This window comes from Centropristis striata, chromosome 21 (genome assembly GCF_030273125.1).
Source record: "Centropristis striata isolate RG_2023a ecotype Rhode Island chromosome 21, C.striata_1.0, whole genome shotgun sequence".
Lineage (NCBI taxonomy): Eukaryota > Metazoa > Chordata > Actinopteri > Perciformes > Serranidae > Centropristis > Centropristis striata.
Window position 1 is genome coordinate 18413970 of NC_081537.1, and position 25125 is coordinate 18439094.

At 39.6% G+C, this 25125-nt stretch overlaps 3 protein-coding genes across 3 annotated transcripts in view; 1 reads left to right on the plus strand and 2 right to left on the minus strand.

Moving 5' to 3' along the window:
- The first annotated feature begins 122 nt into the window (after window positions 1-122).
- bccip (BRCA2 and CDKN1A interacting protein) lies at window positions 123-2483 on the plus strand. Its single transcript, XM_059324750.1, has 7 exons — window positions 123-334; window positions 731-805; window positions 911-991; window positions 1366-1452; window positions 1542-1729; window positions 1896-2064; window positions 2286-2483. The coding sequence occupies exons 1-7, from the start codon at window positions 194-196 to the stop codon at window positions 2454-2456; spliced, it is 912 nt and encodes a 303-aa protein (XP_059180733.1). The 5' UTR covers window positions 123-193; the 3' UTR covers window positions 2457-2483.
- An 831-nt stretch (window positions 2484-3314) lies between these two features.
- dhx32a (DEAH (Asp-Glu-Ala-His) box polypeptide 32a) lies at window positions 3315-12317 on the minus strand. The gene is made up of 11 exons (XM_059324748.1): window positions 11702-12317; window positions 10636-10829; window positions 9197-9569; window positions 8875-9117; window positions 8036-8129; window positions 7704-7853; window positions 6505-6696; window positions 6133-6273; window positions 5119-5309; window positions 4853-5043; window positions 3315-3908 (listed from the first exon to the last, which is right to left on the minus strand). The coding sequence occupies exons 1-11, from the start codon at window positions 11960-11962 to the stop codon at window positions 3710-3712; spliced, it is 2229 nt and encodes a 742-aa protein (XP_059180731.1). The 5' UTR covers window positions 11963-12317; the 3' UTR covers window positions 3315-3709.
- A 3900-nt stretch (window positions 12318-16217) lies between these two features.
- Window positions 16218-25125, minus strand: part of LOC131959680 (disintegrin and metalloproteinase domain-containing protein 12-like) — an 89609-nt gene continuing 80701 nt past the window's right edge. Inside the window, exons 18-23 of the mRNA XM_059324895.1 lie at window positions 23531-23639; window positions 22673-22808; window positions 22314-22428; window positions 20929-21171; window positions 16513-16676; window positions 16218-16427 (exon numbers count right to left, since the gene is read on the minus strand). Coding sequence (XP_059180878.1) covers window positions 16358-16427; window positions 16513-16676; window positions 20929-21171; window positions 22314-22428; window positions 22673-22808; window positions 23531-23639 — 837 coding nt within the window. The 3' untranslated portion in view covers window positions 16218-16357. The remainder of the gene's footprint in view (window positions 16428-16512; window positions 16677-20928; window positions 21172-22313; window positions 22429-22672; window positions 22809-23530; window positions 23640-25125) is intronic.

Consider the following 25125-nt stretch of genomic DNA (forward strand, 5'->3'; position numbering starts at 1 on the left):
TGGTTCATTCCATTTTCGTGACGGGCAACAAGCCAACATTGCGGCTCTGGAAGATGCTACAGCGAATGGCAAGTCCTGTACGTTTGGAGCCAAAATGGCGGCGTCAGCCTTACAGTTTCCTACCTAGCTGTGAACTCAACTTTAACCCTTGCCCCGCCCACTCAGTTGACACGCGTGTTGCCTGTTTGCAAGCATGGCATCTTCTGCTAAGAGGAGAGCAGTCGGCTTGGGTGAAAATCCTGAGGACAGTGAAAACAGCTCCGATGAAAATCCGGAGGAAGATGATGATTCCTTGGAGGAGGACAGCGAGGCATCAGAGGAGGAGATCAACGAGGTAAAATAACAAATATTTCTTTGAATGTGAGTTCTGTGGATGGCCTTGCTAGCTAGCTAGTTAGCTAAAAAAGCTAACTCAGCTGTCGGCTCTTAATAACAGGAAGCCACGTTAACATGAAATACTGTTGCTTTCATATATGGTTGACTAAATTAATATTACTAACTTAGATACACTGCAATGTCATGCTTTTGCATTAACGTTACGATTAATTAACTTTTAAATGCGCGTCACTCAACTTACTTGAGCGAAGCTCAAATTACTCATTCACTCTATTCAGTACAAATGAAACTACTTGAGTAGTGCCACAAAAGTGATTTAAATAAATAATGCTACATGCAGGTATGTTTCTGTTGTGGTTAACTGCTCTCTGCTTTGTTATTGTTTCGCTTTCAGGAGGTCATGGTCGACTTTGAAGCCCACACCATTTCAGGCAACGACTTTAATGGTGTCAAGAAACTCCTACAGCAGGTTTGATACAATAAAAACTTTTTAAATGTAAGGAATCATGAATATGTTATGGGTTTGACATAAGAATGGCTTCACAGATGTCCCTTCTGTTATGTTTGGATACAGCTCTTCCTGAAGGCTCATGTGAACACATCAGAGATGACAGACATCATCATTCAACAGAATCATGTTGGAAGTGTCATCAAGGTTTGTTTTTTTAAATTCATTTGATTATTCATTTGACAGTTACATTGGAAAAAGATGTGATTTATATTTAAAATATATTTCCAGGTGTGACATATGAAGTCATTTAAAATAACTTTTTTGCTTAGATTTGGTGGTTTTCCTGACATAATTGTTCATCACACATGACACATTCAAGGACCTTTGAAAAGTAAAAGAAATCACAATAATTTCTGTTTTTATAGTTTCTGCCTATAGTAAATGGTGTAATTTTAGGGTATTTTTAATTTTTTTTATTTTAAATGCGTACACACCCCTTGTTCAACTTCAGGTCAGGTTTTACAGGTGACTTTTCAGCAGTTTCAGCTCTAACATGTATCCCTTTTGCTTTACTCCAGCAAGCTGAGGTGCCAGAAGACAGCGATGATGACGACCCAGATGAAGTGTTTGGCTTCATCTCTATGCTCAACCTTACAGAGAGAAAGGTAGCACCAGCGGCTCGCTTTAGTGGCTACTTGGGGGGCCTCTGGTAATGTATAAACTAACATGTGTGATGTTATTTTGCTGTTGGCAGGGAGTGCAATGTGTGGAGGAGGTAAAGGAGATGATTGTGGAGCAGTGTGAGAAGAATGCCACCCACAGCGTGACGGAGCAGCTGGAGCTGATCCTCAGTGACACCACCAAGCCTGTGGGTCTACTGCTGAGTGAGCGCTTCATTAACGTGCCCCCACAAATCGCTCTTCCACTGCACAAACAGCTCCAGTAAGTTCTCTTTTAGCTGTGTTAAGTGATTTTATGAATTGGAATAGCTGAAGGAGTATCAGTAGCATCTTTTGTGGTTATCCTTGTTCAGGGTCAAAACTAAAAAGCAGTCTTTTTAAAGTGTTGCGTGCAGGAAAATTTACTCAATTTGCTGTCCGTCCTCCAGGGAGGAAATAGCTGAAGCTCATAGGACCAATAAGCCCAGTGGGAAGTGTCACTATTGTCTGATGATCAGCAAGACCTGCAAAGAGGCAAGCAAGACTATTCCAGCCAGAGGAGGAGCTCCCAAAGAGGAATATCTGTTTGTCAATGCAGAGGAGGAATTCTTCTATGAGGTAAAGTCAAGTAAACGCCAGCAGAGTTTAAGATGCTGAGTAAATATCTGATAATATATAGGGAGCAGGATTTGGATAGGACATTAATACTTTTTTTTATTGCTATTTGATGAGCTAAAACTAAATATCCCATATTGTTGTACTTACAAAGAAGATAAAAAATGATTTTTCCATGTCTGAATATTCTTACACATCTAATAATTCTCTGTATTTTCTTGCAGCAAGCCATCGTGAAGTTCCACTACTCCGTCCAGGAAGAGGCAGACTCCTGTTTGAGCGGCAGGTGGTCGTTCGATGACACACCCATGAAACCTTTCAGGACAGTGATGCTGATACCGACAGACAGGATGCCTGCTATTATGGACAAACTCAAAGAATACCTAACTGTGTGAATGTCACAATAAACTAAGACACCCATACTGACTGGAGACCTTCATGGAAATGGTTCAATATACTCTTAAGAGACTGTAGAAAAAAAATGTTTTGGTACTGTCAGCTACAGTAGTGCCAATATTGTAAACCTGATATTTAGTACATGGTGCGTTGTTGCGGTTTTTCTTTAGTGAATTTTAGAGGTGCAGTTTTTACACATTTAAGATCCCCTGCTTATACTGTAGAAATATACATCATGTGACTATAAATAGAAATACAGCACTAAGTCAAGTTTTTTTATAGACTTGTTTATAACAAGATTATGAATCAAAACAAATATAAATCTTGTGTGTTAAAGACAGCAGCTGATGTGTGATGCAGTTCAGTCTCAGCAGATGGAGGGAGGAAGGAATGTGTCATTTGCCAATAAGTACAATTACTTAATGGTAAAACACAATAAATGTACCAAATTTATATCAGATCCAGATTTGCCTTTGACATAACTTCTGATCTGGACTGTTGGCATTAAATGGAGCATAAAGTATATTTGTGAAATCACAATCACAATCTTGAAATGTAGTTTGTGTCCATTAACCATTCTACTCAGGAAAACATTTCTGTAGATCTCTTGCCACCGATAATTAAAGAGTTCCACATCTTCATGGCTTCAGTTGCTTTCTTAATCTGGCAGCATGCCAACTCACACAGTTCAGTCTCAAAACCAGACCATTGTACATCAGTGACCTTCAGAGAAACGTGTACCGACACCTCCAAAAAGGACAGCTTTGCACAAGAAACAAGGAAAAGGAACGACTTCTCCTACAGCTTGTTTATGCATCAAAGTGTTGGACCGTCTCTTTGAGTCTGCATCTTTCTGCTTATGTGCACAGGAGGTGTGAGGGGATGTTTTTCTCCCTTTAAAGTACAGCAACAGACAACATCCATCTGCAGCCTCATTAAAATCTAAACAGCCATCAGAGTGCTTACAGTTCCAGACAGACGGTGTTGAGGAGCACAACAGCAGGAATGGAGGTAAGAACATGATAGCAGTAGAAAAGGGATGTTTCGACACAAGGAGGCTATAACCATTGTATTGGACCACAACTAATAAAGTTCTTCATGATTTACTACTTTTTTCTCCAACATTCTCACACATAAGTCAACCTTTGCTCAGGAGTGTGTGACGATCAAAACAATCTTGAATGCAATTATTCCAGGCCCTGGTTTGCATTGACTATAAACATTTTACAACATTTGGTGATGAGATTACAGATCACTGAATCACACATCTGTCGTAGGTCTGCGGCTCCGCTGCACAGCTGCCGTTCGCGTCGCTGCTGACTGTGATGGCTTTTTGTTTCTCGTCTTTACACTTTCTGGATCCGTCTGGGTCCAACATGTCTTGCAGTATGTCTTTGCTTTCACTCAGGGGTAGATTGTAGAAAAAGTACAGTGGTGCCACTTGAATGTACCTGAAATGACAAACAGGAATTACATTATTTCGAAAGGATGAAAACATAAGAATATATGTCAGGAGTGGGCAATTAATTTTCCCAAGGGGCCACATGACCAATACCACAAAGGTTGCGGGGGCCGGACCAAAACTCTGAACTAAATTCTGCTCAAAATTTATTTAACCGCTTTATAAAATACAGTAAATTATCTGGTTTTGAGCTGCTACTGATAAGAATACATGTTATGATGAGACTGTTAATGTGGAGTAAATCAAATATAGCATTAAAAAGTAGTAAATACTTCTATGTTATGCAGTAAACCAGTCATTTATTAACTTTATGCAAAAAGCAATAAGTGTTTTTGACAGGTAACTCGTGTAACTCAGATATATACGTAAATCGCCTTCAAAATAAAAGCACTGCGGTTGTATTGATTTCTAATTTCTGAGTAACCTCATGCGAGCCAGACAGGGACAGCCAACGGGCCAGATGTGGCCTGCGGGCCGCCCAATGCCCAGGTCTGATATATGTTGTAGTGCACTTCAGCCTCTAGTGGCCGAAATCAGAACTGCAACAACAATCACTTCGAAAAATGACATTTTTCACCCACCAAAACCTTTTTTTTTAAAACCAGTTTCACATATGATTAAAATGTAAGGAACTTAAAAAGATTATCCTTGAAAACATTTTTTCGCTTGTTCGTAATTTATAAAAACAGGAAAACATTTTATTATATCAGACTTAAAAAAATGGAATCCCCAGATTTTTTTCTGCCTTGCCTCTGAAGGCTTCCATAGTAGAGATTTTAAGAGGATTAAAACCATTTGATCAAAATGTCACCACATGACACATACCAAAAACAATCAAAACATGTTTGTCTCACATGTGGAATGCAAAAACATTATAAAAACTCTAATCTGCTGGCATGCATGACTGTTCTGATAGGGTTAAGATTGACTTACACTTGAGGGGAAATTTCAGAGACTATCCTCATGCAGTTGTTCTCTGACAGGGTGTACTCGTGGAAAACCACCCACTCTGGCAGACCCAGCTTGTGCGACTGAGCCCCGTAGCTGGAGAGTGGGTGCACCTGGGCCATGTGCTTGTGTGCCAGAATGAAGTAGTTTCCAGATCCATCCACGTCTCGAGCGATCTAGGAAAGACACTGCAAACTTTAATACAGTTGAATTACCAGATGTAAATTAATCGACATTTAGTTTCTATGTACCTGCATGAAGAACCCGGCCAGCAGAGCTCTTTTGATGTTGTGGGTGTTGGTCTTGGTTCCAAAGGAGGGCTCAGAGATGGGAAGCTCGATCCTATTAAGAGTGTCGGTCAGTTCGGATCTAATGGCCTCAGCCGTCTTCAGGGCGGAATGATCCAGAAAATAATCTTGGCACCACTTTTCAGCAGTGAAATCTGGGAAAAATGTATTTTAGTCAATCTCAAAAAGCACCACAGGATGCAACTTGTGAAACTCATATGTTCAGCACATTAAAAGTAAAAGAAATTAATGCAACAAAATCTTATTGTAGCACTTGAAGTAGATCAGAATATGTGATGAAGTTTATATACTGTTTGGGGGTGTACTGTACCCACATGGTTGAATGCATTTATATACACACACACACCCACACACCCACACACACTTAATTTAATATATATATTTAAATGAGGTCCTTAAAACAATTAAACCACTTCTATTATCTTAATTTTTTTAATCCCCAAAAACAAACAACTGTTACTGGATTAATCAAAGGATTAATTAAGTGCCTCCAAAAATCAGTTATACCATATCAAAATGTCCTATTATACAGTCTTACCCTGAATGTATGTTTTTTAATTGTTCTTTTATTGTAATTTTATTGATAATTTTTCACTACTTTAATCTGTTCATAAATATTATATTTAAAATAAATATATTAAAAAAATCTTTATTGTGAATTAATTATTGTAATTGAACTTTGACAATGTCTTAAACAATCTAAATAATCTCTCATAATCTCTTAATTATGTCTAAAATTGCCTCGTTTTTAATTCCTTTTGAAAAGAAGCGACTTAAGTGTCCTCTATGAATAACCTCCTTTGGTATGATGCTCTATCTTACTATTATTATTATTATTGAAACTGTTTTGCCACAGTGAAGAACAGATTGAGAAAGACGGCAGTAAAGATCAACAGGGTCAGTGTTATAAATGTATCTCTTTACTGAGATTGGTTGCGTTCACTATCTGAGTCTTACATTGTTCTCTCTGGCTTTGTTTGAAGGCGTTGTAGATGTTTATGAGGGTGAAGTGATCGCCTTCAGGGTGCTGGAACTTTCTGTGACACTGGACTGCCTCGTGGGTCATGCCAGCAGGTGGCTCCAAGAAGCAGCTTGACGCTAAAAGGCGAGGAAACAACGAGGTCAACGTCACTGAGAAAAGCCACTCGTACCAAAGACCATCTGGTTTGGTGTCTGAGAGAAACTGCAGCTTTGTATATCAGAAAAAGAGCTGATTTACTACAACCATGTCCATCTGGTGATCTACGGAATCTGGAATCTAAGGGTCCTCACTTATTCAGGAAAAAAGTCTTATTTTGATCGGGAAACCTAAGTTGGTAACATACGTACCTGACAGCATCGCTGCGATCGTCAACATCTCGCACACACAGTCAAACTCGCAGGACGCCAGTAGCGCTTTGGCCATCTGAGGGTCCAGCGGGATCTCAGACATTATGATGCCAATCTCAGATAAGTTTCCATCATCATCTAATGCTGCGAGGTAATCCAGCTCCTCCAGCGCCTGCATGAGACCCTCAGGATCTGCAGCAGGGAAGGAAACAATGGTTGCAAACTGAAATCGCATTGTATAGAAGTCAATGGGGAAATTACCCTACTTTTCACATGATTTGTTACTTAAGTATATTTTTTTCTGATCAGTTTATGGTCTTAATCGCGAGTATCAAGTCTTTTTCAATATAGTATGAGGTTCATTTAGCAAATTACAGTAATAACTGAACTGAAATTCCACTGTATAGAAGTCAATGTGGAAATTACCATACTTTTCACATGATTTGTTACTTAAGTATATTTTTTTCTGCTCAGTTATTGGTCTTAATCACCAGTTTCAAGTCTTTTTCAATACAGTATGATGGTCATTTTGCAAATTACATTCCCATTTAGGGTGAAATAGACACAAAAGCTGGTTATGCTTTAGGGTGTGGCTAAGAATTTGCTACCAAAGTCCTTGGGTAAGTAAAAACAACACAGGCGGCACTAATTTTCACCAGGATTGTCTCATATTCGTACAAACACCAACTTACACTGTCACAGTACTTTTAAGGTTGCTCTAATAATATAAAAGTGAATTTAAGCTTCCCAAATCGCACATAGCTCTTACACAAGAAACATAATGATATAGCAAGTAACTTCCGTGCCACAATCTGTAAGAATATGGAGACATTACAGTACATTTGGCCTGCACTTCCTCCTCATTGTACTTGTCTGGTGTTGCCCTAACGAGACATGTTGTATAATCGTTAATGAGCTGGCCTCTTTTAGCCTGTTCTGTTCATGTTAGAGCTGGTTAGAGCTCAGACAATAGTTAGTAGCAGGGTCTTGTCAGCTCAGCTAAATCATGGCTGACTGGGTCCAAACAGCTACACAGAGCAAATTCATTTGTGCTTCTCCCTAGCCAAAAAAAACCCTTCCCGCACACATCTCTCTGGCTGTGTTTCAGGGTCGGAGGGAGACGCTGTCTGTGGGAACTGAGAGCTAAAATGCTTGTTCGATGATAGCCACAAGCAATTTCCACAAACTGGCTACGTCACCTGGTCTGACGATGAAATCACACTGTCCGAGGCCGGCTATCTCCATCCTTTTCAGGAACAGGACTGTTGGTGTGATGTTGGACTCCAGGATCAGTGGGGAGTTCTCTGCAGGGCGCTGGCTGTCCTCTGGATATAGGCAGAAACATTTACCTAGGAAAAAAATGGGACTAAATTGAGTCAGAAACTCTGATGTTGTCCCTCTACCAGTATAACACTCAAGATTCCACTGTGTTATACCATGTCTGAATCTGACTCGGAAGACATAAGAAAAAAAATATTTTTTTAACCTTTAAACTGGTTTGAGTATTGTCTAGCGAGACAGTGAGACGTACCTGTTGGTCCAGACAGCTGCCTGCGTATGTCTGCCTGACACTGACTGATGGGTTGAAGTACCTCAGAGTTAGCTCTTATTCTTGGATTGTACACCTACAAAGTCAAAACAACATGCAGATTAATATCAGTATATTACTCATTTAAATGGACGGTTCACCGCAAAATCAAAAATACCTACTTTCTGTTTATCTTACTTGCTTATTTGTATATTAATCTCTTTTTGGTGCGAGTTGACGAGTGTTGGCTATAGAGATGTCTGCAAATATAATGAAACTATACGGCACTTTGCTTGTGGTGCTCAAAGCACCAAAATACAACAATGTCTCTTGGCAACTCACACCAAAACAATCAGCAAAAATAGCATTAGATGCATGTTTGATTTTGGAGTGAACTCGCCCTTTAAGGTAAATATATTTTTTGGGGCAAAAACAATAAAACTATGAGTGCAGCAACACTGACACCCTAGCTTAGGACCTCAAATTTCTTTGCACTCAACACAAACGTCAGGGGAAAAAAGTTTGGAATTCAAAGTTTTTATTTTGTATGTTTACTTATTAACTTAAAATCACACAGTATAAAAACTTTACTTGCTAGGACAAATTAACTGACTAGTTAAGGTCAAAAGACTGTGTTGCCAGTTGCTTCTGGCTGTTTCACTGGGTTCTATTTCTTGTTTCACTGGGTTCTATTTCTTTCAATACTAAATTACATTATTACTCAAATTTTTACATTCCATTTGCAACACAGAATTTATCGGGTCTAAGAAATATAATCAAACTTAAATGATCTCTCAAGTATTACAAATGATATCTTCCATAGAAGTGGCTACAACACTAACCATCTTTTTCTGGATTCCTGTGTCGATGACAAAGTTGACATACTCTGTGGCCCGCCACATATCCTCCCCATGTTTGTTAGAGAGGAAAACCCTCCTGGACCTCTTGGAGAGGTCTGGCTGCTCACTGATCTCAGGCAGTAGCCCTCCCTGGCCCGGGCACAGGACCACAGGCACCATCTGGCCCAGCTCCGCTCCCAGCCTGGTGCCTTCTCTCCGAAGGATGCTGTGAGCACAATGAACCTCCTGGAAAAAAATATTACAAGAAAATTTGTGAAACCAGTCTCAGCTTTTTTGGTTCAATAAAAATCCAACAATTCCTTACCTCAGCTGAGGCAAAAAACACAACAACATCTCCATCCTCTTTGGTTCGATGGATCTCCAGCACCAGCCTCAGTGCGGAGAAGAAGTAGTCCTTGTTGCCGCTGCTGCTGTGGACCGCCTCGGCAGGAGACGAGGCCTCCACACTGATGAGCGGGACGCCGTCGTAGTGGCTCAGCAGCTTGTCGGTCACGGGTGGGATAGCGAGGACCACCACTCTGAGGTCGGGCCTCTGCAGCAGGATGTCCTTGAGGAGACCCAGCAGTATGTCTGTGCTTACTGTCCTCTCGTGGGCCTGGTCGATTATAATGACCCCGTAGTGCTCTAGAAAAGGGTCCGACATCATCTCTCTAAGCAGCATGTCATCGGTGCAGTACCTGAGTGATAAAAGGCATAAAAGTGGAGCTTTTATAAAGCCTGATTATGTAACTTTGTATGTAAGTGGAAACTTCAGGATAATAGCTGCATTTCATCCATGATGGGATTGAGGAGCATTGGCAAAGGAAAGACTGAGAGTGACAGATAAGGCTGGGCAATAATTAATTACAATCATTTATCGTCTTTCATTGGCATCATATTGTGATAAAAACAAATATTGAGATACAAAATTACACTGTGTAATTTGATACTAACAAGCACTGGGGCTGGGTGACATGACATATATATATATATATATATATATATATATATATATATCACCTGAACAATATAAAACAGCTTGTTGTATCTATTTGTATCAAAATGTCAAAAATCAGCGGCTGAATTCCGTTACGGCAAGGTTAATGTTATTTAGATTATGCTTTACGTTCTGATCCTTGCAGGTGGTGACAAAGCTGGAACAAACTATAGCGGTGCTGAGTATGGAACATAGGAAATAGGCTTTATCGTGTAGTTTTTTCATATAGAGATTTTTTTTTGCAAATAAAATAAATAAAGAAAACATTCTACAGGTGCATCTCAATAAATTAGAATATCATAGAAAGGTTTATTTATGTCAGTAATTCAATTCAAAGAGTGGAAATAACACATTATATAAATCCATTACACACAGACTGAAATATTATATGTCTTTATTTATTTTCTTCTAATTATAATGATTACGGGTTACATTTAATGAAGATGTAAAATTCAGTGTCTCAAAAAATGTGAATATTACAAAAGACCAATTTTAAAAAGTATGTTTAAAAGGAAAATGTTGGCCTCTGAAAAGTATGTCCATCTATTTGCACTCAATACTTGGTTGGGGCTATTTGACCTACTGGAAATTACTTTTCCATGATATTCTAATTTATTGAGATGCCCCTGTATATTGTGATATCGTTATTGAGATAAGAAATTACCAATATCGGGATAGAATATTTTGGCCATATCACCCAGCCCTAACAGATGTTAAAGACTCAGTCTGGCTGTTAAACAGACAGACTGAGTGCTCAGTCAACAGACCTGAGAACAGTGTCGGAGGAGCAGCAGGTCTGCAGAGGGATGGTGTAACCCACTTCATGGCCTATGTTCACGTCCATTTCATCCGCCACACGTAAAGCCAGATCAACAGCCTGCTGTCTGTTAGTCTGTGTGCACACAACCATGCCATGCTGATACTGAGCAGACAGACAGAACTCTGCACACCACTGAGGGATCTGAAAGAGAATGATTCAACTTTTATACTTCATTTAATGCCCTGAAAGTGCTTCAGAGTACTATTTCTGCACCCATTTTCCCATTCACATAACTTCAGTTTAAGTGACAAGCATTCTTGCAGGATGCACCAACAGCTTTTGTTTAAGTACACAGCAAAACAAACAGTGACAGGAGACATCCTACGGCATTATCACCTAATAATGCAAAATTGCTTTGGCAGCATGAGGCGGCTCCAGCGGATCAGGGCTTAGCAGCAGGAGGTCCCCTAACACCCCTGCTGGAGCCTTTGTGAGGCGTGACTGTCAGGCTGTCCAAGCTGCCAGCCTGACAGTGACACAACAGCATCTGCTGAGCTGGGCAGCCTGTTCACACAAGCTCACATAATGGTACTCTTTGCATACATGTCAAAGTGGAGGGGGGGAATCCACGCCACAGGACTCAAACTATGTGAAAAGAGAGATATTGTGCTGCTCAGTAGATAAACATTGCAACATTGGGCAGGAAAACACAACTGGAAGGGTTAACTTTAAATTTAAATCAAATTAAAATGAGCAGACCTCTCACATTTGTTTGAGTAAATAGGCTGAACTGAGCATGTGGCTGCAAGTCATACAAATTGTGTTATGCTTTGGTATTTGGGTCCATGCTGAAGGAAATTAAAATGCCCCAGAGCAGAGAAATAGATGGAAAAGTGAAAGGAGACTTCTCTAACACCAACTCTAAATCAGATTCTATGTGAATGTTGATCAGGCCAGCAGACCCTTGAAAAATACATTTTTCTTGAGCAAAATCTCTCTTACAGACACAGCCTTTTCTGTCATCCTTTAATAATAGGATATATTTAAATGATTCACCATAATAAAAGTCTTACCTGTGTACTCCTCCCAGTCTTTGCTGTCGCAGACACAATCACCAGTTGATTGTTTACTAGAGCATCTTCAAAGGCGCACCTGACTTTCCACACTGGCAGAGTTTTCCTCTCTTTTAGTAATTTGTAGTACCGCGAGGAAAAGGGCAATCCATCAAACTGATTTAACTCCAGATCGTCTCCAAAGCCAAAAGAATCCTCCGCAGGACATTCTTCACTTTCAGGGCAAATGTCTGGCTCCACTGAATTATTTTCATCCGACATGACACATAAATGTTTTTTTAAACCGGGCGAGAGCTCTTAAATGTTTTACAACCACTCCAGCTACGAGTCCATTTCGGTTTTTATCGGAAATATTCAAAAGTCGATCCGTTTCCGCCGAGCCCAGGCAAGGCTACAACATATCCTATACTCGCGAACTTGGACGGTTCATGTGATACTTGATCAGAATCTACTCGGTGCCTTATATGCTGAAACTGTTTATGAAGCTGTTAAAAGTTGTTCTGGTCGGGGCTGGCTGACGCGCAGTGCGCACCGGTGCGTAATTTCTACCCAGCGTGGCTTCACACGTGTTTTCATTTGCACAGGGCTTCACATTCACTATCAAGCAAAGCCCACTGTCATAATCGCCTGATTATGCAAAAATAATCACGTGTAAAGTAGCAAGGACTATCATAGTCTCCTATCTGCGCGCGGGAATAATATTCCCAAATATCATTTCAAAACTATACTTTAAAATATCTTCATTTTCTCACTTATATTTGAAATAATAACATGTTTTTCAGCTACTTACTACTTAATTTGCAGTTTATTCTCTCGAGAAGCCAGTAGGATTTTATTTATATTGATACTGATTTCCTCATTTCTTATAATTATTACATTCCTATAAATATGACGGAATATCTGGAGCCATAGCATCTCAAAAATAATTGGATGGGAGTAATAAAATAACGATAATAAATTGTATATGTGTAATACTATTCACAACATAATCACAATGTGCTTCAATAAAAGTCCAATAAAAGTGATAATAAAATAAATAAGAACAAAAATTAAGAAAAATAAAGTGTAGATAGACATAGGAATACACTAAAATAGAGTATACAATAACATAACAGTAGTACTGATTATAAAGGATACACTGCAGGAAATTAAGTTAAAGCTTTAATTACGAGGGGAATAAAACTTAATTAAAAAACACTTGGGTAAAAAAAGAAAAGGGTTTTCATAAAAAACATAACTGCCGTTTTACTTTATTTCATGAGATGTGAAGCACTAAATAGAAACACTTGAATTAATTAAAAACTTTCACCAGCAGGCTGCAGCTTCTCCACAAGAGGGCGCTGTTCAGTCATTATCAGTCCAGTTCGACATGTTGACTCAATCAATTTAACCTTTCTAAATATTAATGAAGCTTGTTAAGACACCCAACCATCAAACAAGTCTAAATTTCTCAACTCAACTATAAATATCACTTACTAGTTTGGTTAAAATATTCAGCATTAATAAACAGTATTTAGACAACCTTCATGTCTGCATTTAAAAAGAAATGCTGTTTGCAGTTGCAACCTTGTAATTGGACGATGCTGGCTGAGGCTGATTTCACTGACACTGTGTGTCCTTGTTATCATGTGGACCTGCTTCGATTTTCTCATTAGCAACAAGATTTTTCCCTGTGCTGTTATGTTTTTAATCACACACACTCCTGACTCCATCAGGCTAACAGTGGCGGATCCTGATGGGCAACAGTGAGCACACAATCAGACACCTGTATTGATTGACGCAGTATTTGTATCCCTTACAAAAGCCTCAGCAAATTGCTTTTAGAGAAAGGCTCAGACTGTTGAAATGAACCTCAAATGTCACTGTTAAATGGTTAAAAGCAATTTGAACCTTTATGAAAATAAATACTGCTGTGAATTACACTTATTGTATTCAGTATTCAATCTCCTGATTGCAGCTTGGATAAAGCATAAAAGAAATACCAGAGGCTCCTGAAAAGAAAGGTTAGTTTTTATAGATAAAAAGAACTGGAGCTTTTAAAATTTGATACAGTATGAGATATGTCTTTGTATTCTTGCAAACTAGGACTGCTTGACTGAAGTTAATAATGTTTTTGTGCATGTATACTGTGTGTTTTATTTTAAAGGAGGGCTTTGCAATGTTTAGTACAGTTTTTCAAAGTGGGGGTCATGAAAAATTTGACGTTTTTTTTAATAAATGTATTTTAATGTATGTCTTTAAAAACAGCAGAAACTGAATGTAATGAATAAATGTTATTGTTAATATTACTCTTGAATATTCAGACAGAAATGACAAGGAATGTTTATATCAGAAGAAAGATTGATTGTTAATTATAAATACAAAATAAGGAAAATATATTAAGAAGCTGTATGTTTGATTTTTGATATTTGCCATCATAATGCACATGTTAATTTGTAAAGCCACAGGCTGTTTTCAGTGTGATGTGTATAGAAGAAGGGTAAGAAGAGGAAAGGGGGGGGAAAATGGGGAAAAAATTAATAAGAGTACGGTCGAAAGTAACCAAAATCATTATCAAGAAAACCATGGAAAATGGCTAAATATCAGCTCTTTAATTAAACTCTTATGAGCTATTTTTGTTGTTATCATATTTGTCCAAACAAATGTACCTTTAGTTCTACCAGGCATTAAAATGAACAAGAAATTGAAGAAAACAAGGGTCTAATAACTTTTTCCATGACTGTATATATAAAAAAGAAGCTGTATGTTTGATTTTTGATATTTGCCATCATAATGTACACTTTATTTTGAAAACCAGAGGCGAGTGCTATATGCGAGTCCTTGGCATGGCAAAGTTTGGGAACTGCTGGTTTAGAACATTAATATATTAATAAGTCCAGATATAGCGGAGTAATAAAGTCACACTCCCTCTGTATGTGTTGTAATCAGAGTTTATGTCGTTTGTTTTGGTAAATGTGCTGAAATCATGCATGCATAAAAATAAAAGTGCAAAGATCCATACCAAAAATGTTCTAAAGTGTTTGAAAAACTGTTTTACTAATACTGCATGAGTGTTTAAAATACCATGACCAGACAGACACTTTTTTTTTTCCTTTACATATGATGTATCAAACAATCATTATATAAAAAGCATTCTCCATGGAAATGTGTTCACCTGTAACACAACACACGAGGAACATATGGACATAACATACATAACGTCAGGTGACAGGACCAAACACTGTCGGTTAGTACATGGACATGTAGCGTTGGAAAAGCTAAGTAAACAAAGTAAGCACTTAATGTAAAACTAGTGCATTATTAAAAAGATAGCAGTATCAAAAGTAAAAAAAGTCCAAAGTCAGTTTTCTGCCTACATATCTGTGAACAGGAGCTTAGAGGAAATGCTGCTCGTTGTGAATGAATATATGCTGTCCAGTAAAACAATAAATCTGCAAGAATAATGGAACACAGTTCAATTTGCACAAATACAAACCTGGCATGTCGATTGGCTTAAAAAAACTAATCTCAACAGCCAAATTAAAAAGGTAAAAGAATAATGAACTACCATGTAGTTTTAGATGAAACATTTCAGCGGCAGAAAGACATCTAGAAATGTGTCCTTGTTGAGTGAATCTGTCCTTTTTTTCCCGTCACAGAGAAACACCGGAGCCAGACGCTGGCTGTTTACATGCGAGTGTGTGGCCGCAGCTGTAAGAAAGTCCTCGATGATTCTGTGATTTCATTTCACACAGAGTCCTCGGTGTAGGCAGGCACACAGGGAAATACTCAAAAACACACATGACCTTTAGCAGTGCGATATTCAGGAGACGTTTACTCTCTCTGAGGAATGAATGCTTCCTTGATCTCGGCTCATTTTAGATCCATGTTCGGTTCATAACTCAGTACCCAGATCCCTCAAGTGAGCCTCTTGGGTCTTATTAATGAAAAGGAAATGGCAAATCAGTGACATTTCACAAATCGACTTGTTACCTTTCTGAAATATAAATGCAAAAGGAAACAGAACCTGAATTTTTGCTGTCTATGAAAGAAAAACAGCCCCTCTACTCCCAGTTGCAGAACAGATGCAGTAATACCACTTTTACTTCTTCTGTAGTTGTTTCAAGACTCATCAGATTGGCTCAAAGGTGCTGAGGAGAGCATCACCCTTAAAGAAAAACCCTGTTGGGTTACAAACAAACTACGAGTTCTGTCTGTTCGTATCCGTCATTGCACAATACTCTTTTCCAACCCTCCAACAAAACCATCATTTAAAGGATTCCATTCATTAAAACACATTGTATATAAAAACATTTCTGCAATCAGACTTCACAGATTTTTGTTTTAAATCTCCCGTCTCTGTCCGTGATGATGACCAGCCGATGAGGGGAAAAAAACAACTGAAGCTGATGCAAATGACAAATTCAAATTTCAAAGTTGCTACCGTGTAGTAAAAGTGTCTGGCACAGTGCACTGTGTGGCAATAAATACACAATATAAATACTTTACATGTACCTGAGCTCAGACTCGTAGCACCATTCAGGGACAGAGCACCAAAGGGGACAAGGCAGATCTCCAGAATCAAGAGAAGCCGCCATCTTTTTTAAGGTTTTCAGAGTTTTCATAGTGCAAATTCTTTAGTGTCTCAACACAACATTGTCCCTTCCGGCCAAAGTCTCAGCTGCTGTATTTGTCGTTGGCAATAATGCAAGGCTTTGGTAGTGTTGGAGGATGTTTGGGACTGGGTCTGGAGGAGGGAGATATGAATATATGTTAAAATAATCTCTTTGATAATCATCTTTTAGATAAATCTGGTGGAGGTAGGGACTCACCTGTTGGGGTGCGGGACAGGACGCACAGGTCTAGGTACAACAGGTAATGGTACAGGGCCACAAACAGATGAGGGCCCCTGGGCTCTAGAGGGACTTCGAACCAGACGTGAACTCCGTGGGTCGGCGGGAAGAGGTTTCTGAGGAGGACTGGGCTTCTCCAACTCCTGACAAACAACACACAATAACCCTCTTTTATCTATTTATTTACTCATTTATTTTCCTTACCTCCGTTTATATTTGCAATTATTTGAAAAAATATGCTCTTTTTTATTCAATTTTCTATGTATTTTGTATTTTATTTGGTAGTTTTATAAATATATATTCATAAAATGTATATATATATATATTTATATATATATATATACATTTTTATTTGATTTTATTTTTTTCTCCCCCTTTTCTTCTGTTGTTTAAAATCAAAAAGAGGCTTGTTGTATGAACAATGTGGCAATAAATAATTTAATTATAAAGAAAATAAAACCTTTGCCAGTGAGTCTGAAAGCCATGTTTTATTGTCTTAACATTGTGATATTTCCTTAAATCATCTTCATATTTAATTTAAAATTTAAGCGGAAATTAGCTAAAAAAGATCCTGTAAAACATTTAATTCTGGAAACCTCAAAACAACTGGGAGGCCATTTATGACTCAGCTGAAACAGTCACATGCCAAAAAACTTGTGAAACTGAACTGAACTGCAGCCTGTTTACACTTTTTCATTCTCATGATTCATGGCATTATCTCTTTGTTGTACCTCATGGAAACATTTCGGAGTTCTCCCTACTTCTAACCATGACTGAGCTGTTCGTAGAGGAGTGGGACTTATATGTCAGAGACAAAATCAGGCCACAGTGAGTCAAATGTGTTAGGAAACTTGGTGTTCAGAGGGTTAAAACAATACTGAGACTGTCCACCAGGTGGCAGTCACAGCTCAGACCTGCTGGCCACGTCCTCCTCTTCCAGGCATCAGGGCGGCCGTGCCCATGCAACTTGCCATGAGAGGAAGAGTCATGTGGTTTTAATCTTCTGTGGAGGACTGAGATCATGATAAAGGCCTGCTACCTAGACCCCATCTGGTCTCCATTCACTTCCTCCTCGTCTCCTTGGTTGGAGACAAGCCTCCTCAAACATCACAGAGTAAACGAGCCAAACAACCAAAGCTCAGACCTCCCTAACCCATTGAATGAGGTCTGCAGATTCAAAACACCATTTCTTTGTCAAATTTGACTTTTCAGGGAAAACTGTGGTCTCTAATGCAGGGCATGTCTCTCATTTGCATCCATAAAGTCAAGTATCATGTTAAACTGCACTGTTTTACAGGCAAATGAGAAGTCTGATAAGGTGATTAACAGGCACGAAACTAACAAACTAGAAAATAAAGCTCTCCCAGTGCTTCTGTGCCCCCAGCAGAGAGCTTTCCATTGGGAGGAAAAAGGCTTTGTCAATGTCTCGGAGCGGCCAAACAGCTGCTAAAGATACTGTCGGTGAAGCCTGCTGCCAACAGGCATCACTTTCAGTTTCACACTTTGACATTAAATAGGAGCAGCTGAGAGGGAAATCTACTTCCTGGAGTCGAATCAGTGCCAAGAGCTGCTGCACTTCACCTGTTCTACAGGTGTGTGACAGCCAAGAACCTCTGGTAAACTGAATGGACTTCTTCCTTTAATGGCTCTGGAAGTCTATTCTGGAACACAGTATATTATTGACTCCTTTCCCCAAATTTAAAGGTATAATACGTAACTTTTCCGGTATTAAAATGTCTAAAAACAACTAGAAGTATGTTACATATGTTGTTTAGTTGTGCAGTTACATTATCACAAATCTTTCCAACAATTTTCAGACAGAAAATTTGTAATTTTAATCAAAGTAATGATCTGTTTTTAATTTTGGTTGCCTGTCAGTGGCATCACATCCCATTTTCGCATGCCATAAATTGACATTTTATCCAGTTTTCAGGTAAACTTTTACAATATATGTTTTAGATCTTGGTCATTTTAACTATTTTAACCAGATGAAGGATTGCACATCACACTCGTCCACCTTCACTGGCTCCCAGTTAAATCACGCATTGAACACAAACTGAGGTCCTCTGGCACTGGTCTGCTCATCACCCCCCGCACCAAACTAAAAACTTTTGGAGTTTGTGCTCAGCTCCGCAGCCCCCCACCCCTGGAACACTCTCCCGGCCGAAACCTGAAATGCTGCCTCCCTGGACATTTTCAAAAAACTTCTCAAGCACCATATCTTCACAAAGGCTTTTGGACTCACTTAACCCCCTCAACCCGTCATCAGTGCCCAATTTTTTTTAGTCATCCTACTTTATTGTATTGTATTTTAAAGCGTCCTTGGGTTTCTTGAAAGGCGCTCTATAAATTAAAGTTATTATTATTATTATCATTATTAGATCTTAAGTTATCTGAGAAACAAGCTGAAACAAGGAACCCCATCTGTACCATCCTGTATCTAACAAACAGTGTTGGAAAAACACTGATTTTAATGTAAAACTACTTCATTCAGTGTTTTGGTAACGCTTTATATTAAGGTCCTTGTAATAACCATAAATTAGCCCATAAATTAGCCCTTGTAAGTCCTTACAAGATGCTTATTAACATTATTGTGTGTTTATAAGCTTATATAAGTGTTAAGAATGGCATTACAAACACCCATGACCCACCCATTATGTCTTTGCCATGCTTTTATTAATCTTATTCTGTTTGCTTATTGATATTAAAATATACTTTATTGCTCATCTATTATAAGTTAACTATAAGTTAACTATGCTTTTTGCAACTACCGGATCTAAAGCGAGAACAATGCCTTATTACTTGTTAATTAATGGTTATTAAGGACCTCATTATAAAGCGTTACCAGTGTTTTTAGTGGTTTAATTCAGTCCATATGTTTTGCAGAGGAGGAGACCTCTGTGGATAATTCGGCTTCTGAACAATGAACACTGAAGGAATCCTAACAGAGACAAGCTGACGGCAAAAGAGCTGAAGACAACAACTCCCATAATCTCATCCAATGCTTCTTCACACTGTTATTGTTTTGATTGAGAGACCCCTAGCGGGAGAAAATGACATATTGTGCGTTTAAGTGTTGCCATAAAGATTAATGTGGACTGTCTCTGATACATAAAATGTCAAAACTAACTAGGTTATGAAAACATATCCATCAGTATAAATGTTATTATGTGAGGCTCTTTATGGAATGCTGATATATTCCATCACATGCTGCCGTAATATTTATTAACTCCACAACAGTGTTTGTGTTTTAAAGCCAGACCTCCTCTGTGACCCCTCCATTAATCAGGACAAGACCAGAATGTCATTATCGGTTTAACACACTTCTAATTAGCCTGACACTGGCGTGGCATGGCTTTGACCTCGGCTCCCCGTGGCGTCACTTCCAGCGCCGTCCTTAAAGGCTTTAAACAATCCACTCAGGACTTGTTTCAGGCTCGTTGCAAATATTTCATCCATATCTCGTCCTTGTCTTTTCAGTAAACTTATATGCTAATTTGGATTTTCCTTTAGGGGTGCAACTAATTATTTTTTAGAGTAATTCATCTCTCTTTTTTTTTGTCAATTAATCAATAAAAATGTCAGAAAATGTCAAAACTTGGAGACGAATGCTCCAAAACCAAAAAGGTATTCAATTTATAATGTTATAAAGCAGCAAATCAAACCATCTGGGAGCTGGAAGCAGCACATTCTTGCAGTTTTTGTCTGAAAAAAGGTTTTAAAAATGTATTGATTGTCTTTGATTAATCGACTTGTTCCCTCAAGACTCCCTTTGTCTCTTGATCACTTTGTCTTTCAGTCTTTTGGATCTCAGTCTTCTCTCTTTTTGGGTCTCTCTGCTTCACTTTGCCCACAGGGTAAAAGTCAAACCGGATTAAAGCAAATAAGAGTCTTTGAGAATCACTGAGTGAGAGGGATTTAACACCGGGAACTTCTGGCTTTCTCTTCCCCTCAACTTTGACAGCGTGCAATGCCATAGCTAAACTCCATGGAATACCAGTGGCAGCAAATTTGCCACCCTGTGATAGTTGGACATACTTTTCACTCCAGCTGCTGTTTCATCTTCTTCCCTCTGCAAGTCTGTCTCCAATTTTTTATTATTTATGTGGTGGTTTGTGCTGTAGAATTTAAGTCTCGCTTGGATGACGTTAGCTCCCCGGTTAACCTCGTAATTTTATGGGACTGTGCATAACTGTCAACATGCATATACTTTTATAGGACACAAAAGAACTGTGAAAACAGTCGCCGTCGTGACACAAATCTGAAGGTGGAATGAACAACATCATTTCCCCTGTTAAGTATTACTAGAGTGAATAAAAGCTCTGAGCAGAGAAATTACAGCGAGTAACATCATCAAATAAATGTTTCCAAGTGAGAGAACAGGGAACCACTCACCATGACCATCCTGCAAGAGTTATGGCGTGACGCGCTGCGAAACGACGCCCCCCTTGGTGCGACGTGGATGTGAGGAGGAGGCAGCGGCGGTCTCGGCAGCCCGTGGCCAGGGGAGAGGGACAGGGTGAGAGCCAGGGGGACCGGGTGGCTGAGGTGAACCGGAGGGCACTGGGGCAGTCTGCGTAGGTTGTGGGAAGGGTAGGGGGCCGGTGGGAGTACCGCCTCTGGCCCCCTGTGCAGCGGCTGCAGAGAGATGAAAGACAGAACCAGCAGAAGAGTCGTGAGTGCGCTTCGTCTGAAGGCAGAAAGAAGAGACAGAGGAGAAAGCGTCTGCTTCTTATCAGAAACAGTCATGTTAACCTCCTCCTCTTCCTCTTCTGTTCTTCCTGATGCTGTCAAAGGCGCATAAATCAAACACTCCAGCTCACTATTCCCCAAGTCCCCTTGGGGTAACCTATGAAAGGGAAAGCCTGTGCCATGGGCAAACGCTCATTCAAAGGTGGACACAGCACCCACACACACTCCCATTGAGATAGATCAGACACAGAATAGAGCCAACATGCGAAGCTGCCTAGTATTTAGACCTGGCCAGATGTGAGCGACACACAGTGCAACACATGCACACATGCGTCGGTTCAACATAACTGGAAAATGACCTCACCTGCACTGTGCTTACATCAAACAGTCTTACATCCTTTCTCCTCTTACTGTCGACCCCAAATGAAAACCGCATGCTCCTAACTGGAAACACCAATCTGATGTTAATGCACACCAGCTTGCCTCACTCGTGTGCCACCCTGCTGCACAAATGTCAATACTGACACAGCTCTTCTTATATCAGCACCCTTAGCTCAATCGATCACTGGTCTCTATCCCATTACAAAGCATGTCAGGGCCGTAATGGAGTAGTTAAGGCATACTGTGATGTAGACACACAAGTCATTACAGCAGAGATGCCTGCTCTGTCTTGCAATTATCCATAACAGGGCGACTTTATATTTCCCACCATCAACATCCTGCATGTGCGAAACGTGCACATAAATCACTTTCTCTCTTAACGGGCAGCTGTTAATGACAAGAAATGTCTTCAAGTATTGTGAGCACACTGCTCACCACAGACTCCATTATCACTCCCTCCTCCACATGTCCACATCGAGAGGGATGATTTAATTGGATTTGAATAAGCTGCCATTTGTGTGAAAACAACACGTCAATCCAGGCGAGAATGATTGTAACGGAACAGCTGCGGCATTCCAAGAAGAATATTTTACCGCACGGATCAGCTGCTGGCGATCCTACATTTGTTGAAGTCAGATACTGTAGATAAGATGTCTATCTGTGTGTTTGTAACGGGCCTGTCGAGCAGAGATGTGTGATGTAGTGACCTTGAAGATGGAGGCAGCATGCGGCACAGGCGGGGCCGGTCGCGATGGAGACGTGGTGCTCGCTGATGGAGGCTGGTTCGCCGCGGAGGGTCCACTGATTGTGGCGCTTACTGATCTGCAATTCAAAGAGGAGTCCAATTATACACCTTATTATTTTAATCATATGTTAGTTTCAATGGTAATATATTGCAAATTATCAAAACAAAACAAATTAGACACAGCAATTGGCTTCAAAGAATAACTAATTGTAAAAATGTCCCCACTCCACACCGCAGATTTTTAACTATTTATAAATGCTGCTTAAATAAAAGAAGCATAATAATTACAACTGATTTAATTATAATCTGAAAAAAAAGCACCTGAGTTTCTCTATTGGGTTCTTTTTACTGGTGAAGAGCAGCCCCAGTAGAGTTTTCCTCTTGATGCAGATGATGAGGCCAGCTCCCAGGACGGTGAGGAGAGCCACCAGGATGCCGACAGTCAGACTCCCACTGTCTGCTCAGAAAAACATCAGGAAATAATCACCAGTCTCAGAGACAAAAGTTTTCTAGTACTGAAAGTGACAGCCAGACTGAACCTGTCAACATTTCTGCAGACTTGTCTATCAATTCTTAATGTTTATAGTCTGAAATTCTCAGCCAGTTTGTGCATTTTAAGTCCCTTCAAAGCTTTTAACATTGGAATTTCCTACCGCAACACAATGGTTTTTTGTTTTGTGGAGAGAAGCATAGCTTAAGGACCCGTCATTGATGCATTACTCCTAAAATGCTCATACATTCCATGCCAAAGACCTGTAACATTGATGAACATAATGTATCCTCCATTTGCACTACTATGTATATATTTATATATATATATGTGTGTATATATGTGTATATATGTGTGTATGTGTGTATATATGTGTGTATATGTATATATATATATCTACTTGCACTAATGTACTGTTAGATCTGCATTTATTTATTTATTATATAATCTATACCTATATATACTGCATTTTTATACAATTAATTCCTGTATATATTGCAATATGATTCACAATTACTGCTTAATGCACTTCTGGTTAGATGCTATCTGCATTTCGTTGCTTTGTACTTGTGACATGTGCAAAGACAATAAAGTTGAATCTAATCTAAAAAATCAAATCTAACATAACATGACCCGTAGCCACTATAAATAAGCTATTTGATGTACTTGAGTTGGAACTGTTGACTTACTTGCTAATCTGACGGGGCCGCTGTCCACGCTCCCTCCCAGACCTGACTTGTCACAGAAGGGAGGCGCCCAATGAGCCTCGCAGTGACAGTTCTTGTTGTTGTTGCACACCTGCAGGATATTAAAAGGTCAATTAACTGTTAGATGAGCCTGAAATGCAGTCATCAGCTCATCTTCTACTTCTTCTGTTTGACTACTTGCCTAACATTACACTTTTTATGCTTTATGAATATGAAGCTTCTGCACTCATCAGTTCGGAGATGTGGAGCCGCATAACTTGGACTCCAGTCAGACACAAAATAAATGAAGTATGTGATTTAAAAAGTGTGGCATGAATCAATTCATTTCTCTCAATTCCATGAATCTACTAACATTGTACTATTCATTCCAAGAAAGTCGACACTGAGATCCACATTTTGAACAAGTCTGACTCCATTCAATCAAGTTCCAGATTGTTTTTTGAGAAGCAATCATGCTTTTTGTAAATTTAATATATTTTTAAGCTGTTTTGTGAAAGGTACAATTTAACTTGTCAAGGACTTCAAACTTTTTAGGTTCAGGGCATAGGACTTGTCACTCTTGACTCAGGACTTGACTTGGGACTTTACTCAGGACTTGCTCGCCTTGATTTGGGATTGGACTTTTGACTTTGGGACTTTCATCCTTGCCTGTCTTGACTTGACTTGCTTGTATTGACTTAGAACTTGCCAGTCTTGACTCGGGACTTCTCAGTCTTGACTTGGGACTTCTCAATCTTGACTTGGGACTTTCAGACCTGCCGGTCTTGACTTGGGACTTGCTTGTATTGACTTGGGACTTTTCTGTCTTGACTCAGGACTTGCCAGTCTTGAATTAGAACTTGCCTGTCTTGACTCGGGACGTGACTGACGTGACTTAGGACTTGCCAGTCTTGACTAAGGACTTGACTGACTTGACTCGGAACTTGACTGACTTGACTTGGGACTTGACTGACTTGACTTGGGACTTGCCAGTCTTGACTTGGGACTTGCCAGTCTTGACTTGGGACTTGCCAGTCTTGACTTGGGACTTTCTGACCTGTCAGTCTTAACTCGGGCCTTGCCTCCAGACTTGCCTGTCTTGACTTGAGTGCAAAGACTAGAGCCTTACTCATGACTTATAAAACAATAACTTCTCCTCCCTCTGCATCAGGCTATATGCCAGAATAGAATCCAGTTTCCAGTGATATAAATCAGAGAAAAGCAGCAGACCCTCACATCTGACAATCTGGAATCAGTGAATGTTTAGGATTTGCTGTCTGGTATAAAAACCAGAGCAGACTTTTTGCCTTATACCACATGTTTTATCTCTCACTCTCTCTCTCTCTCTCTCTCTCTCTCTCTCTCTCTCTCTCTAGTCTTCCTGTCTTGCAGAGTGGAGGAGTGGTACAGTCTAAGAGGATTCCCCAGCAGGGTAATATGGAGCAGGTGAAGGCTTCTTTCCAAGGCTACATCTTGATCTAATCCCTGCATGTGGGGGTGCCCTGTCTCCTAGAGGAGCAACATCCTTTTATTTCTGGGAGTAAAACCATCCGTAGAGCTTTATAGATATGTCTTAATTGGAACTAGACAAACAAATA

Bases quoted from the DNA above. Each gene is read 5' to 3' on its own strand.
- bccip (XM_059324750.1), top strand. From the start codon at position 194: ATGGCATCTTCTGCTAAGAGGAGAGCAGTCGGCTTGGGTGAAAATCCT. The intron at 335-730 runs GTAAAATAACAA...TTTCGCTTTCAG, and splicing joins CAGAGGAGGAGATCAACGAG to GAGGTCATGGTCGACTTTGA. The intron at 806-910 runs GTTTGATACAAT...GTTTGGATACAG, and splicing joins TCAAGAAACTCCTACAGCAG to CTCTTCCTGAAGGCTCATGT.
- dhx32a (XM_059324748.1), bottom strand. From the start codon at position 11,962: ATGTCGGATGAAAATAATTCAGTGGAGCCAGACATTTGCCCTGAAAGT. The intron at 6,697-7,703 runs GTGACGTAGCCA...TCCCTGCTGCAG, and splicing joins TGATTTCATCGTCAGACCAG to ATCCTGAGGGTCTCATGCAG. The intron at 5,310-6,132 runs GTAAGACTCAGA...CATTTTTCCCAG, and splicing joins ACAAAGCCAGAGAGAACAAT to ATTTCACTGCTGAAAAGTGG.